The sequence below is a fragment of the Saccostrea cucullata genome, unplaced genomic scaffold (assembly GCF_032062105.1).
Source record: "Saccostrea cucullata isolate Sc308-1 unplaced genomic scaffold, CSIRO_AGI_Scuc_v1 ctg9733, whole genome shotgun sequence".
Lineage (NCBI taxonomy): Eukaryota > Metazoa > Mollusca > Bivalvia > Ostreida > Ostreidae > Saccostrea > Saccostrea cuccullata.
In genome coordinates this window covers 4,583-17,377 of record NW_026924658.1, presented here as the reverse complement: position 1 = coordinate 17,377, position 12,795 = coordinate 4,583, and the positions used below count along the sequence as shown (strand labels likewise).

The 12,795-nt window shown below is 34.9% G+C and overlaps 2 protein-coding genes and 1 long non-coding RNA gene across 3 annotated transcripts; 2 read left to right on the top strand and 1 right to left on the bottom strand.

Annotated features, from left to right (window-relative positions):
- Positions 1-482: 482 nt before the first annotated feature.
- LOC134266980 (uncharacterized) lies at positions 483-8,680 on the bottom strand. Its single transcript, XR_009992073.1, has 4 exons — positions 8,585-8,680; positions 5,437-5,592; positions 3,760-3,843; positions 483-3,527 (listed from the first exon to the last, which is right to left on the bottom strand). It is a non-coding gene; the product is annotated as an uncharacterized LOC134266980 (long non-coding RNA).
- A 127-nt stretch (positions 8,681-8,807) lies between these two features.
- LOC134266979 (kelch-like protein 15) lies at positions 8,808-9,931 on the top strand. Its single transcript, XM_062749203.1, has 2 exons — positions 8,808-9,197; positions 9,276-9,931. The coding sequence occupies exons 1-2, from the start codon at positions 8,897-8,899 to the stop codon at positions 9,725-9,727; spliced, it is 753 nt and encodes a 250-aa protein (XP_062605187.1). The 5' UTR covers positions 8,808-8,896; the 3' UTR covers positions 9,728-9,931.
- Positions 9,932-11,866: 1,935 nt separating this feature from the next.
- LOC134266981 (uncharacterized) lies at positions 11,867-12,377 on the top strand (the record flags this gene model as incomplete). The annotated part of the gene is made up of 2 exons (XM_062749204.1): positions 11,867-12,149; positions 12,256-12,377. Coding segments are annotated over exons 1-2 (405 nt in total), but the record flags the coding sequence as incomplete, so codon positions are not given.
- Between the last annotated feature and the right edge of the window lie 418 nt (positions 12,378-12,795).

The following is a 12,795-nucleotide window of genomic DNA, read 5'->3' as shown; positions in this document are numbered from 1 at the left end:
TATCGAGTCTGGCTGACCGCCACAGTTACATGCAATTTACAGAAAATTAAAAAGTTTAATTTGCGAGCATCGTTACTAAACTTAACCAAAATACATGTATTCAATCTGTTCATACCGCTTTATCATTTCGGATTTACCAGTATCTGCAGCAATTGGGTCCAGTCAATGAGGGACATCAAGATAACCAGAAATATGTCCATAGGACATGAATGCTCTGCTGAGGGTATACTAGTAATGCAAAGTTGAAACATAGGTAATCAAAGATTACGAAGCTAACCTCGACGAATGTTATTGGTTTAAGTAATGCAAATCTCACATCATATTTTCTTAACACTTTATAATTATTCTGACAACAATATTCTATCATGTTCTGCTTAAATAAGTCTAGAAGTTCATTAGGGAATGAATGTGCTCCAAAAACTTTAACCTGATCACTCATGTGGAAAATGTAGGTCAGATCCAGCATCCGAAGCAAGTCTGGTTGTTTCCATCTCTAGATGCATCATCCATGCAAGTTTGGTCCAGGAAGGGCTAATAGTTACTTGGGAATGGACTTGCTCCTAAAACTTTAACCTGGGACGCCGATGCTAACGCTGAAGCCGGGGGTATAGCATAAGCTCATCTCGACTTCGTTTTCATCGTTTATTAACATCAAGTATTCATATACCAATATGTAAACTATGGTTCAAATAAGAATTACAAGTAAAGCAATCTGGAGTGCATTTAATTTGACTGAACTCAAAATTTACAGGGTTTATGAGTTTATCTAAATTAACCAGACACACTGGATCAGCTCTGATAGAGTCCATTTGTATGTCATAACAATAAAATTTCATCAGATGCTGATCAAACAAGAAATCACTGAGCCAATGCTCACTAGTAATATCCCCGCTCTGATGTAAATACACACTATCATGTTAATATACACTTACAGGCAGATTCACAGAAAAATATGAAGTTGACATCAGATTCATTTCAAAATTAATTCCACCATATGGCATGCCAAAACAAAGAGTGTAGTACAATTTCAAACATCTGCTATAAGTAGTTAATGAGAAAACTGTGATAAAATTTGTTATGTATGAAAACGATGGATGCACAGACAAACAGGAAGTTGACATCGGATTTGAATAACAAGAGGCCCAAGGGCCTTGAATCGCTCTTCTGATAAATTGTACAACCTATCACTTGTATTTGAAGCCTCTAACCCTAAGTATCCTGAAACCCAAGTTGCATCAACTGATAAAAAGTTTGATGATTCTTAGCCAATTAGGACTGAAGATATTTTAATAAAGCTATAAAAAAAAAACATGAGTAGGTCACGGTGACCTACTTTAAGATTGAAGTTTTCTGAGGACTCAAGATGCATTAATAGACAAACTAAGATTGAAGATTCTAAGCCAATATGTATTTGAGATATTCAAAAGTAGATCACCTTGACCTACATTTTGGTCAACATTCTTGGAAAACCCAAGATGCATCAACTGACAAAGTTTGATGATTCTAAGCCAATAAATACCTGAGATATTCAAAAGTATGTCACCGTGACCTACTTTTTGGTCGACACTCTCTGAAAACCCAAAAGGCATAAACTAACAAAGTTTGATGATTTTACGCCAATAAGTACCGGAGATACTTAAATATAGCCATTTAATGTCAAAAGTAGGTCATCGTGACCTACATTTTGGTTGACATTTTTCTGAGGCCTAAGATGCATCTGCTGACAAAGTTTGATAATTCTAAGCCAATAAATACCTGAGATATTCAAAAGTAGGTCACTGTGACCTACTTTTTGGTCGACATTCTCTGAAAACCCAAGAGGCATAAACTAACAAAGTTTGATGATTCTAAAGCGAGAAGTACCAGAAATACATAAATATAGCCATTAAATGTCAAAAGTAGTTCACCGTGACCTACTTGTTGGTCGACATTCTCCGAAAACCCAAGATGCATCAACTGACAAAGTTTGATGATTCTAAACCGATAAGTACTGGAGATACATAAATATAGCCATAAAATATTGAAAGTAGGTCACCATGACCTAATTTTTGGTCGTCACTCTCCGAAAACCCAAGATGCATCAACTAACAAAGTTTGATGATTCTAAGCCAATAAATACCTAAGATACTGAAATACAGCCATAAAATGTCGAAATTAGGTCACAGTGACCTACATTTTGGTTGACATTTTTCTGAGTCCCAAGATGCATCAGCTGACCAAGTTTGATGATCATTGGTCTGAAGGTAATCAAAATATGCCTTTTAAACAATTTGAAAACAAATGCCTGCAAAATTCTAAAAGTAGGTCACAGTGACCTACTTTTACTTAAATATGTTTTAAGGTCCCAAGATGCAGCAACTTACAAGATTTGATGATTCTAACCCTCTCAGTGTCTGAAATAATGGGATAAAATGTTTTAAAAAGGATAAGTCATAAAGTTCAAAAAGTAGGTCAAGGTGACCTACTTTTAAGTTGACCTTGTTCAAGGACCCAAGATGCATCAACTAACAAAGTTTGATGATCATAGGCCTTAAAGTATCCAAAATATGCCTTCAAATCAATTTGAAAACAAATGCCCGCAAAATTAAAAAAGTAGGTCACCGTGACCTACTTTTGAGTTAACATGATGTGAAGTCTTAAGATGCATCTACTTACAAGATTTGATGATCCTAGTCCTTATAGTAAGCAAAATATAGACATTTTCATTAATTGTAAATTTAGGTCAACTTTGAAGTGACCTTGAGACCACGCCCTTTGCCCCAGGGTCATGCCTTGAACAATTTTTAATCTTCAACATATCCTGATCATTGTATCTAAGTTTGGTGAAAATCTGCCCAGTGGTTATGGAGAAGAAGATTTTTTTGCAACCAGTACTTTTGGTTTTGTTTTCCTGATTATCTCCCCTTGTTTTAGGGTCCCAACCCTTATTTTAGTATAAATGGTAGCCCTTGGGCCAAGGATACCCTGTGACAAATTTGACACTGATTGGCCAAGGGGTTCTTGAGTTATGACCCATATTCTAAAAAGTTAACACACACCGCACACCGCACAAATGGCCATAGCATTAGCTCTTTGAGCCTTTGGCTCAGAAGAGCTAAAAATGTATCCCACTATATGGCATGCCTCAGAGAAGATTGTGTTAACATTTCAAGCATTCAAGAAGAGGAATTGCTGAGAAAACTGCGACGAAAATTTGTTATCAACAGACACACAGACAGGCACACAAGGGTAAAACAGTATACCCCCCTCTCCTTCGGAGCAGAGGTATAAATATACCTGTAAACCATATACCAATAGCAAACTTGTAAAATATATAATTTATACAGATACTGATGAAGAGCAAAACAAATTTGTTAACTCAGTCAATCAAAACATAAAACTGCTATTTCACTGGGTATAGAAGTTCTTCGGCTTTTCTATATGTGATGTTCTTGACAATGGAATTGGAAGCTTGGGTAATGATTCTTGCCTAAACAAGCAACACATCTTTAAAATATCAAACTTCTTCATTAAAACTCTGTCCTGTCCTTAAAGAGAATGAAAATAAATAAGGGTAAGAATGGAATTCTTTTGAATATTAGTCATTTTAATAGCACTTCAGATGAGACTAATTAAATTATGGATATAAAGACTGGTCTCCACGTATGGTTTACCTTAAATGTTAATAAGTTAATTGGTTATCAAAGAATCACAAATTCACTTTACAATATGCATATCTATTTTCTTTAATTTATTCTGAAAAAATAAAATTTATCATACCCATCTTCCAGTGATGTTAAAACCTTTCCATTTTGGCAGTTTTTCAAACTATAAAGGTAACATCCTGGAGAACTGAACATACCCCTAAAATAAGTGAAAAAACAAAAAAAAGATTTAAGGGGATGAACGATGTATGGTCACGTGACTCAGTTGATTTACGTCATAATCTCTGATAAAATATGTACAAAACGATATTGAAACCACAGTACTTGTATCACTGGGGGAGTTACCAAAGATCCAGATCCCCCAGGCCAGGAATATTTCCTAACATGCAGTTAAGGGAAATAGTCCTGGTGGAGGCGAACTGGAAAAATATATTAAATCATTATTCTCAAGATATTCAAGATAAAATCTTAAAAAAACAAAACAAATTTGTTTGGGACTCAACAATGAGGTTAAGAGGTCAAAATTTTGGTATCATTTGAAAAAGTCTTGTAATAAGGAATGCACATCTGAAATGAATGCTGACCCTAACACAGAAAATTAAAAAAATCTATGGTTATGTGAGATTTAAGTTTTTCAAAGGTACTGTAGTTTCATCAATATTCGTTGAGCACCAATTTTCGTGGATTTCGTTGTTGAGCAGATCCACGAATTTAAATGTTCATTGAATTACGAAATATGACATTCATTTGTATAGGCAATGCCTTTGTCCACGAAATTACGTATCCTCGAAAATGTCTGTTTTACAAAATCCAAGAAAATTGATGCCAACGAAAATTGATGAAACCACAGTAGTCATAATTCAAGATCAAGGTCATGAGGTAAAAAACATAAAAACTAAACATTCAACAAGAGGCCCATGGGCCACATCACTCACCAAAGCACTGTGGCTAGGAAAAAAAAACAGAAATCAGTTTATGATTAAAGTTTAAACCCAAAAGTGGTCCCAACCAATTAAAGGAAAGAGGGCATGATTTGATCAAACTTCAGTCTGCACTAACCTAAGGATGCTTGGATATTTCTTTGACTACCTGTGGCTTTATTGACCTTTACATTTGAAATTACATTGTGCCCCCAAACTAAAATAAGACCAATCATGGCTTTGCTGCCCAAACATTGATTTGCCATTCTGGCCCACCCTATCCCTGAGGGTCATGATTTGAACAAACTTGAATTTACACTACCTGAGAATGCTGCTATATAAATATGACCAATCACAGGTTTGCTATTCTTGAGAAGAAGATTTTAAAAAGTTTTCCTATTTTTTTTTATGTAAAACTTTGATCAGCCATTGTGGCCCCCACCTTACCCCCAGGTGTCATGACTTGAACAATCTAATTAAAATTAAAATGAATGATGTTAGATCCACTTAAACACTTGCTATAATAACTTGTAACAATATCCCATAGAGGGTCAGGTCCTATTCCCGAACGCCCAGAACTAGTGAATTTTAGGGGTGGGCAAGTGAAATTTTATCGATCACTTGCCCATGGGCAAGTGGTTTTAAAAAAGCCATATGATCTACTTAGTATTTGTCTTCCTCTTCAATTTAAAAATATTTATATTAAAATACAGTATTAGGTTATGGTAGGACAAGCAAAAATTCAGGTTGTGCAAGTGAATTTTGACCATGTACTTGCCCTTGGACAAGTGCCTTAAAAATCTGTCAGTCAGTCCCTGAATATAAATGCATTGATCTTTATAATAGCACCTTTTATAATTTCATTATGTTACCTCTCCTTTCTTGAGACTTCTATGATTTTTCCCAGTCTGTTAACTGTACATAAAAATGATTTTCTATATTTTCTACAGGTGAGACCTTTACGTCTTCTTTAAGTTTCACGACCATTTTCTTCAGAGACTTCTGGTGATGAGGTTTGTTTTCTACACCTGAAAAATATGTCCATAAAATTTCATGTTGTTATACATGTTACATGTATTGATAAATATTCAATAATTAATGAAACAAATAAATACATATGCAAATAGCTTAAAAACTTTCAATCATGTTAAATATTAATTTGAACAAAACGAGCCATCCTGCACCAATAAACAATTTTGTTGACATGTGTGTTCAGACTACAATAAAAGATCTAAAAAGAGATGAAGATTTTAAATGAATTTACAATGGTGCAATGAATTCATTTCTCAATGACTGGGATATGTTGAACCGTGTCTGGGTTAGGTTGTTTAGATTCTTTATTATGTTGAACTGTGTCTGGGTAAAGTTGTATTGAGACTTGGTTATGTTGTATATAGACTTTGTTATATTGTTTATAGACTTGGTTATGTAGAACCGTGACTGGGTTAGGTAGTTTATAGACTTGGTTATGTTGAACCGTGACTGGGTTAGGTAGTTTATAGACTTGGTGATGTAGAACCGTGACTGGGTTAGGTAGTTTATTGACTTGGTGATGTTGAACCGTGACTGGGTTAGGTAGTTTATAGACTTGGTGATGTTGAACCGTGACTGGGTTAGGTGGTTTATAGACTTGGTGATGTTGAACCGTGACTGGGTTAAGTAGTTTACAGACTTGATGATGTTGAACCCTGACTGGGTAAGGTAGTTTAGAGATGTGGTGATGTAGAACCGTGACTGGGTTAGGTAGTTTATAGACTTGGTTATGTTGAACCGTGACTGGGTTAGGTAGTTTATAGACTTGGTGATGTTGAACCGTGACTGGGTTAATTAGTTTACAGACTTGATGATGTTGAACCAAGACTGGGTAAGGTACTTTACAGATGTGGTGATGTAGAACTAAGGGCGAAACGATTACACGTGTAAACGGCGACGTTTCGATTACATGCTCTATACGTTTAGAGTTTGAGTAAACGTTTACACGAAGGTCATTATCAATGTCTATCAGAAATAAAGTTTAACACAGACAAATTGTTTTATTTCATAATTTACAAAAGAAACACCGTCTTTGACCCTATGATAAGCAATCTAAACCGGAAACATACTGAATAAAAACATCTAAAACCTGATACGGTCTAACGTATTTAATTCCGATTTCCGAGTTGCCAATACTAGCGATGTTTTACGACACTTGAAATAAAAAACTTGATATGTTTTGATTTATAAATAAATATAATACATTTTTCACAAGTCTTTGAAAAGTGTTTCGATACAGTCAGCAGGTCTTGTTTTACTTTTTTCGAGATTAACAGATCCATCCTTACAATTCTTTTTTCAACGTCCGGTATGTAGCCAAACAAACCAAGCAGTTGGATAACGAGGAAGAAAGTGAATGAGTTTAATGCACCTCAAATTCTTATGTTTAAGTCATAATTACCAACAATAAAATTGTAATAACAACTCATATTTATATTAAAGTGAAAGAATTGATTATTAAATCCGAGTTTCATGAGTAAGTAGTCATAAAAATCCAACATAGAATATCTCCCGTTTAAACGGTACCGTTTCGTTTACTGCTATCCGTTTAAACGTTTACAAAATTCAGTAAACGTTTCACCCTTATGTAGAACCGTGACTGGGTTAGGTAGTTTATAGTTTTGGTTATGTTGAACCGTGACTGGGTTAGGTAGTTTACAGACTTGGTGATGTTGAACCGTGACTGGGTTAAGTAGTTTAGAGACTCGGTTATGTTGAACCGTGACTGGGTTAGGTAGTTTACAGACTCATTATGTAGAACCGTGACTGGGTTAGGTAGTTTATAGACTTGGATTTGTTGAACCGTGACTGAGTTAGGTAGTTTATAGACTCGGTTATGTAGAACCGTGACTGGGTTAGGTAGTTTATAGACTTGGTTATGTTGAACCGTGACTGGGTTAGGTGGTTTATAGACTCGGTCATGTTGAACCGTGACTGGGTTAGGTAGTTTACAGATGTAGTGATGTAGGACCGTGACTGGGTTAGGTAGTTTATAGACTTGGTTATGTTGAACCGTGACTGGGTTAGGTGGTTTAGAGACTTGGTCATGTTGAACCGTGACTGGGTGTTTAGTCATGTTGAACCGTGACTGGGTTAGGTAGTTAAGAGACTAGGTGATGTAGAACCGTGACTGGGTTAGGTAGTTTATAGACTTGGTTATGTAGAAGAGTGACTGGGTTAGGTAGTTTACAGACTTGGTGATGTAGAACCGTGACTGGGTTATGTAGTTTAGTGACTTGGTTATGTTGAACCGTGACTGGTAAAGGTAGTTTACAAACTTGGTTATGTAGAACCGTGACTGGGTTAGGTAGTTTATAGACTCGGTTTTGTAGAACCGTGACTGGGTTAGGTAGTTTAGTGACTTGGATTTGTTGAACCGTGACTGGGTTAGGTAGTTTATAGACTTGGTTATGTAGAACTGTGACTGGGTTAGGTTCTTTATAGACTTGGTCATGTTGAACCGTGACTGGGTTAGGTGGTTTAGAGACTTGGTCATGTTGAACCATGACTGGGTTAGGTAGTTTACAGATGTAGTGATGTAGGACCGTGACTTGGTTAGGTAGTTTATAGACTTGGTTATGTAGAACCGTGAATGGGTTAGGTTCTTTAAAGACTTGGTCATGTTAAACCATGACTGGGTTACGTTGTTTATAGACTTTATGTGGAACCATGACTAGGTTAGGTTGTTTATCAAGTTGAGCTTTGGCAAAACTTGAAGAAAATTGGTATTTATATATATACATATTATAAATTGATTTCTCGTATGCTAAAATATAACTCGACTTTCAGTAATTAATTTTTATAGATTTTTTTTGAATTTTCAGTACATAAAATACCTTGATCAAGGTATTTTAAATACCTTGATAAAGCTATATAGCTTTATCAAGCTATATACCTTTATCGGGGTATTGTGCTGGACCTGGTGTGTTTACACCGCATATTCAATCACTATTTCAAAACATATCTCTATGTTTACTTCGTTCATACCTATTTTCTTCATCCTTTTCATGCAGCTGTTGTGAAGAAAAAGGTCGTAGTTGAAAACAAAGCAGCATACCGGAATTCCTTCCATAAAATACATGACCGCGTCAGTCAATGATATGAAGAATAACAATCGGGTTCGGCGTTCAAGAAAGTTATAGATGTGAAAACCAATCCGGAAATAATTTTCCCGGAATCCAAGACTGGGTTATGTTATAGACTCTATATTTTTCTACCTGATCAATGGGAGATAACATTAAAACTTCACCTCCGCTTTCAAACTGACTTGTCATCCTCCGAATAAGATCATAAAAAGGCATGGCGACCGAAATAGAAGACAAACCTTTTGAAAAAGACGATTATTCTGCCAAAGACGAAAACTATTTTGACTCCTTCCCGTGCGACCCAGAGCTGACAGATTTAACTCTCGTCGTGGAAGAAAAGAAGCTACATGTAATCAAAGCTGTGCTTATGGATGCGTCACCTGTATTTAGAAAAATGTTCACCGACGACTTTAAAGAAAAGAATGCAGCAGAAGTCCATCTTCCTGGAAAGGAATATTCCATATTCGTTTTGTTTCTGAGATGTATTTTCCCGAGAGAACATGTTACTCTTTCAGGTAGATGATTTTTTTTATTTATCAAAAAACGTAATTTTTCGATCATAAAAAAGAATAAACCTCTTTTTTATTTTTCAGAGAGAAGTATCGAAGATCTTTTGCCACTAGCTCACGAGTACGATGTTAAGTGCATTTTAAGAGAGTGTGAAACATGGCTACTAACTGAACTTGAGTTTAAGAAAGCGAAAGTAGAAAACCATTATGTAAATGTAGAAAATGACGTCGAATACCTAACGAAGTGCCTTTACTATGGCAGTGAGTACTGCTTGAGAGAATTGTATGCTAAAGCTTTCCAATTAATGATTCCACATAAGCTTACCAGATATAAAACGAATCAATTCTACCAGAAACTTCCTGAGAAAAATAAACGAGAACTTATTGAAGCACGGCTTACTAAGATTGAAGAAATGGGAACATTATTAAACACCACTAACTCATTTGGTTCATCCGGATTGTTTGGTCAACAAACTAAAGTATCAACGACTTCTGAACAAACTGTCTTTCAGTGTTCAGCTAATTTATTCATTTAAGAACATATTATTATTACTCGTTATCAACACAAACCAAATACAAGTATTGTGCCTCTCTCAGCTGCACTTTTATTAAAGCTCTGCGTGTGGATCAAAATTGAATCCCGTATACACTGTACAAGAAACGTGATTCCATAAAATTCATGTATTTAGTTGATTATGATGGTTGTTGTAAGATTCAATTTCAATTCGAAGGATTTTTTTTTTAAATAAAACACTCCAGAATGTAACTTTTGAAATAAATACCAGAGATTATATATCTCTTTGTAATACATGTATCATCATCGATTATTTCTCGAAGTTTTTATTATTCATTCCGTTTCCTGTTCTGTTTGTTGTTATTTCTGTTAACTATTCTGTTTCTTGTTTAAGTTTTTGCAATACATCTGATCTTATCGATCAGCAGATCAGCCCAATTCATTTTCTGGCTATCTATTGCGCCGTGAGTCTAACTAGCGAGGAAGCATAACAACAACAACGAAAACAAAAGAAAACAATTCTGCAGATCAATCAACTCACGTACCTTTACTCATAATGTTGTTTTTGACGATAATGCCAATGAGACAAAACTTTGAAGGAATCGGAGGACTTATAGGTACATTTTTTTCTTTACAATCCACTCTTGAGGAAAAAGTTGCACAATAGATTCCTTAACATTTTTAAGGAGTCACAATAACTTTAAGATAAAAAGGCATAAGACTCCCCATTTTGCGAATAGCACATCCATCTTTTGTTTTGTTTCTGATGTATATATTTAAATAAAATACTTAACCATGTTAACAGTATAAAACATCCATGTCTGCAGTTAATTCTGTTTGCATTTTGACTAAATCACTTTGTGATTGTGATACATGTAATTCTTGACTTATGCTTGTTATTTCTATATTTAATTACATTGATGTAAACTACTCATTAATGACCAATTAATGATGAATAACGATACCTCCCTATGATACGTATCACTATATATTCAATCTTTCGCGGGGAAAATCTCATTATATAGCCAGTCTTCGGGGCGGAGGTCTTGGAGAGAAATCTCACTTTACGACACCGGTCTGCAGGTGATGCTTAATTCTCTATGGCACCTGATTCCACTTCTACTTTATGAGATCCTGTCTGTTCTGTTCCAAAATTGTTTTATGGATTTGCAGACCCTTACTTATGCAGCAATATACCTTCATCATTTGCATGCGGTGCTTTTTATATTTCACTTGATTCGATACGCACGAGCATACTCAACATATGAACACTTTCTAAAACGAGGTGAATTATTGACAAGCAAGTTGATGAAACAAGAATATCATCCGTTTCGTTTAAAGTCATCATTTCGTGAGTTCTATGGTAGATACAGTGACATTGTGAGCAAACACAATTTATCATTGAGTCAAATACTGACTGAGGTTTTTCATACTAATTGTTAGTCCATTATTTACATGGCCAATTGCGCCTAACGTTTATTTAGTGTTAATCTCATTTAACATTAAATAGATGTTAGCTTGATGTTAGTTTAATGTTACTTTCGTGTTAATTTAACGTTAAATATGTAACGTTAAATTAATGTTAAATTAACGTTAGGCACAATTGGCTGTATATACTCTGAATTGAAGACGGATTTTCTCGTTACTTCCTGATCATGACAAGGAACACAGAGCGGGTGTCACCGGTCGGCAGGGGACTATCACTCCTCATGACACCTGATCCCACCTCTGATGTTTTGGCACATTTCTTCTGCTCCTATTTTGTATTGTTTTATGGACTTTTGATCTTGAATACTGTCCGTTATCTCATATGTTTCATATATCATAATGTTGAAATACGATAAGATGTATGTCTTAAGCAATAAATAAATATATCTTAATTAAGACCTATTTTAAATATTATCCACAAAAAAACATTAAAGATAATTATTAGTTGACTTTCCCCATAGTGACTTTAATTGCCTGAATCACGTGTTTTTAGTAAAATTTAAATATGCAGTAGACCATTACGCTCTTCTGTTTATTCATTAGATTGGACTCCGTCTACTGTTCGCTTAAAACGACGCTATCCACTTAATGTATTCTTTTCGACCTGATCAATGGGAGATAACATTAAATTCAAACTGACTTGTCATCATCCGAATAAGATCGTAAAAAAGACATGGCTACCAAAATGGAAAACAAATCTTTTGAAAAAGACAAAAAAGATGCTGACTACTTTCCGTACGATCCAGAGCTGACAGATCTAACTCTCAATGTGGAAGAAAAGAAAATACATGTAATCAAAGCTGTGCTGATGGATGCATCACCGGTATTTAAAAAAATGCTCACCGACGACTTAAAAGAAAAGAATACAACAGAAGTTCATCTTCCTGGAAAGGAATATTCCATTTTCGTTTTGTTTCTGAGATGTATTTTCCCGAGAGAACGTGTTACTCTTTCAGGTAGATGCTTTTTAATTTATTAGAAAAAAATATGTTTTTTTTATTCTTTTGGTTTAAACATGTTAAACATTCATGAAAAAGAATGAATCTTTTTTTCATTTTTCAGAAAGAAGTATTGCAGATCTTTTGCCACTAGCACATGAGTACGATGTGAAATGCATTTTAATGGAGTGTGAAACATGGCTATTAACTGAACTTGAGTTCAAGAAAGCGAAAGTAGGAAACCATTATAGAGTAAAAGAAACATTTATAAAAAGTGGTCAATTTAGTATTTTTAGAATACATATCCATTGCTTATCTCACCTCTTGAATATTGGGACTGACAGGCTTAGCTTAAGTACACCATTGGCTGTTACATTTCACACCCCAGTCAATCAGACACACATCTGTGAAACAGAAAAGATGTCTAGAAATTGAAGCAATTTTCTATTTTTCTTTCAAACTTTTCAAATAAAATGATTAATCTAGCATATGTTTTGCTTGTTTTTCATATTATCTCTCATAATCTCTCAAGATAGATCATGTTAATCATTCAGGGTAGCAGGTACCCGTTATTAATGAAAAATGAAGAAAATCAGCAGGTTTTTGTAAGAAAAAGCTGGGTTATGGAAAGAGTGAAATCTAATGTAGATAAAATAATCGATGG

Bases quoted from the DNA above. Each gene is read 5' to 3' on its own strand.
- LOC134266979 (XM_062749203.1), top strand. From the start codon at position 8,897: ATGGCGACCGAAATAGAAGACAAACCTTTTGAAAAAGACGATTATTCT. The intron at 9,198-9,275 runs GTAGATGATTTT...TTTATTTTTCAG, and splicing joins AGAACATGTTACTCTTTCAG to AGAGAAGTATCGAAGATCTT.